This window comes from Hipposideros armiger, unplaced genomic scaffold (assembly GCF_001890085.2).
Source record: "Hipposideros armiger isolate ML-2016 unplaced genomic scaffold, ASM189008v1 scaffold_97, whole genome shotgun sequence".
In the NCBI taxonomy this organism is placed as follows: domain Eukaryota; kingdom Metazoa; phylum Chordata; class Mammalia; order Chiroptera; family Hipposideridae; genus Hipposideros; species Hipposideros armiger.
The window spans coordinates 4,458,539-4,459,594 of NW_017731447.1; the positions used below are offsets into that span (position 1 = coordinate 4,458,539).

Consider the following 1,056-nt stretch of genomic DNA (forward strand, 5'->3'; position numbering starts at 1 on the left):
GGTCCGTGGAGGGACAGCGGAGGGTGGGTGCAGGGGACATATCTGGAAAGTGCAGCCACAGCCCCCCCAGGAAGTTCGGGGTGAGTGACGGGTTTGTGCTTCTTTCAACAGCCAAGCCGCAATGAAGAGCTTCTTACAGTAAAAGGAAAGTAGGTCGCGCCCACTGAAAATGCCTTTAAGGGACAAATACTGTCAGACTGACCACCATCATCACGGATGCTGTGAACCAGGTATTATACGTACCCCTTTCTTCTCCAGTTACGCTTTGCCCTCTCCTCGGAACCACTCGGCCTTCTGTTTCCTTCAAGTTTTCTTTTACTCCTGCCCAAGAAGTCATTCCTGAGTAAGTAGGTTATAATTTTCCCAGCATCAAACCGGTTATGAAGCTAAATGCTTGTACAAATAGGTCTCCCCTGCCTGATGATCCCTTAGGAAAAGTACAGGTGTCACCTTAAATCTTTTCCACAAGACCCATCACTCACTCTTCTTTTCCTTCTCTTTCAAGAAAGTCTGCAGTTAGTAGTATACACCCCTGCTCTGTAAAAGTTTAAAACTGAAAAGAAAGAGGGGAAAAAAGTTAGTAGAATACTAGCATTTACCTTCGGGAAAGTTGTTTCGTTTAAACTTGGAAAACTTAAAAGTCTCCTGTGTATTTTTATCAGAATAGCACTTTAAAGCCTCAAAATGAGTTTAGTTTGGGCTAAAAAAAGTGTGTTGAACTCAGCTTGTTGGGAGAATCAGGTTTTGCCAAGTGCCGCCTTTAAAAAAGTTGCTTGGACAGAACATACTGTATTTCAAAATAAAGAAACATCTGATTACTTAGGTAGAATACATAAGTGTTTTTAGCAAATTTATGCAGTGGAACTTTTAATAGTCGAATTTGTGAAATGAAAAAGTTGCTCTTTGGAGTCTCATGAAGGATATTAGGAAACTTTCATTTGATAAATGTGATAAATCATTGATACTTTTTCTACTTATAAGTTTGATGTGCTTTGTCACAAACAAAGGAACAACTTAAAAGGGAATTATTGAACATGCTACCACTAAACCAGATAA

The 1,056-nt window shown here is 40.1% G+C and overlaps 1 protein-coding gene across 2 annotated transcripts in view; it reads left to right on the top strand.

The window, feature by feature from the left end:
- Positions 1-114: 114 nt before the first annotated feature.
- ZNF800 (zinc finger protein 800) overlaps positions 115-1,056 on the top strand; it is a 27,345-nt gene continuing 26,403 nt past the window's right edge. For both annotated transcript variants that reach the window (XM_019646139.1, XM_019646140.1), the window contains exon 1: positions 115-230. In XM_019646139.1, the coding sequence (XP_019501684.1) occupies positions 170-230 (61 nt within the window). In that variant the 5' untranslated portion in view covers positions 115-169. The remainder of the gene's footprint in view (positions 231-1,056) is intronic.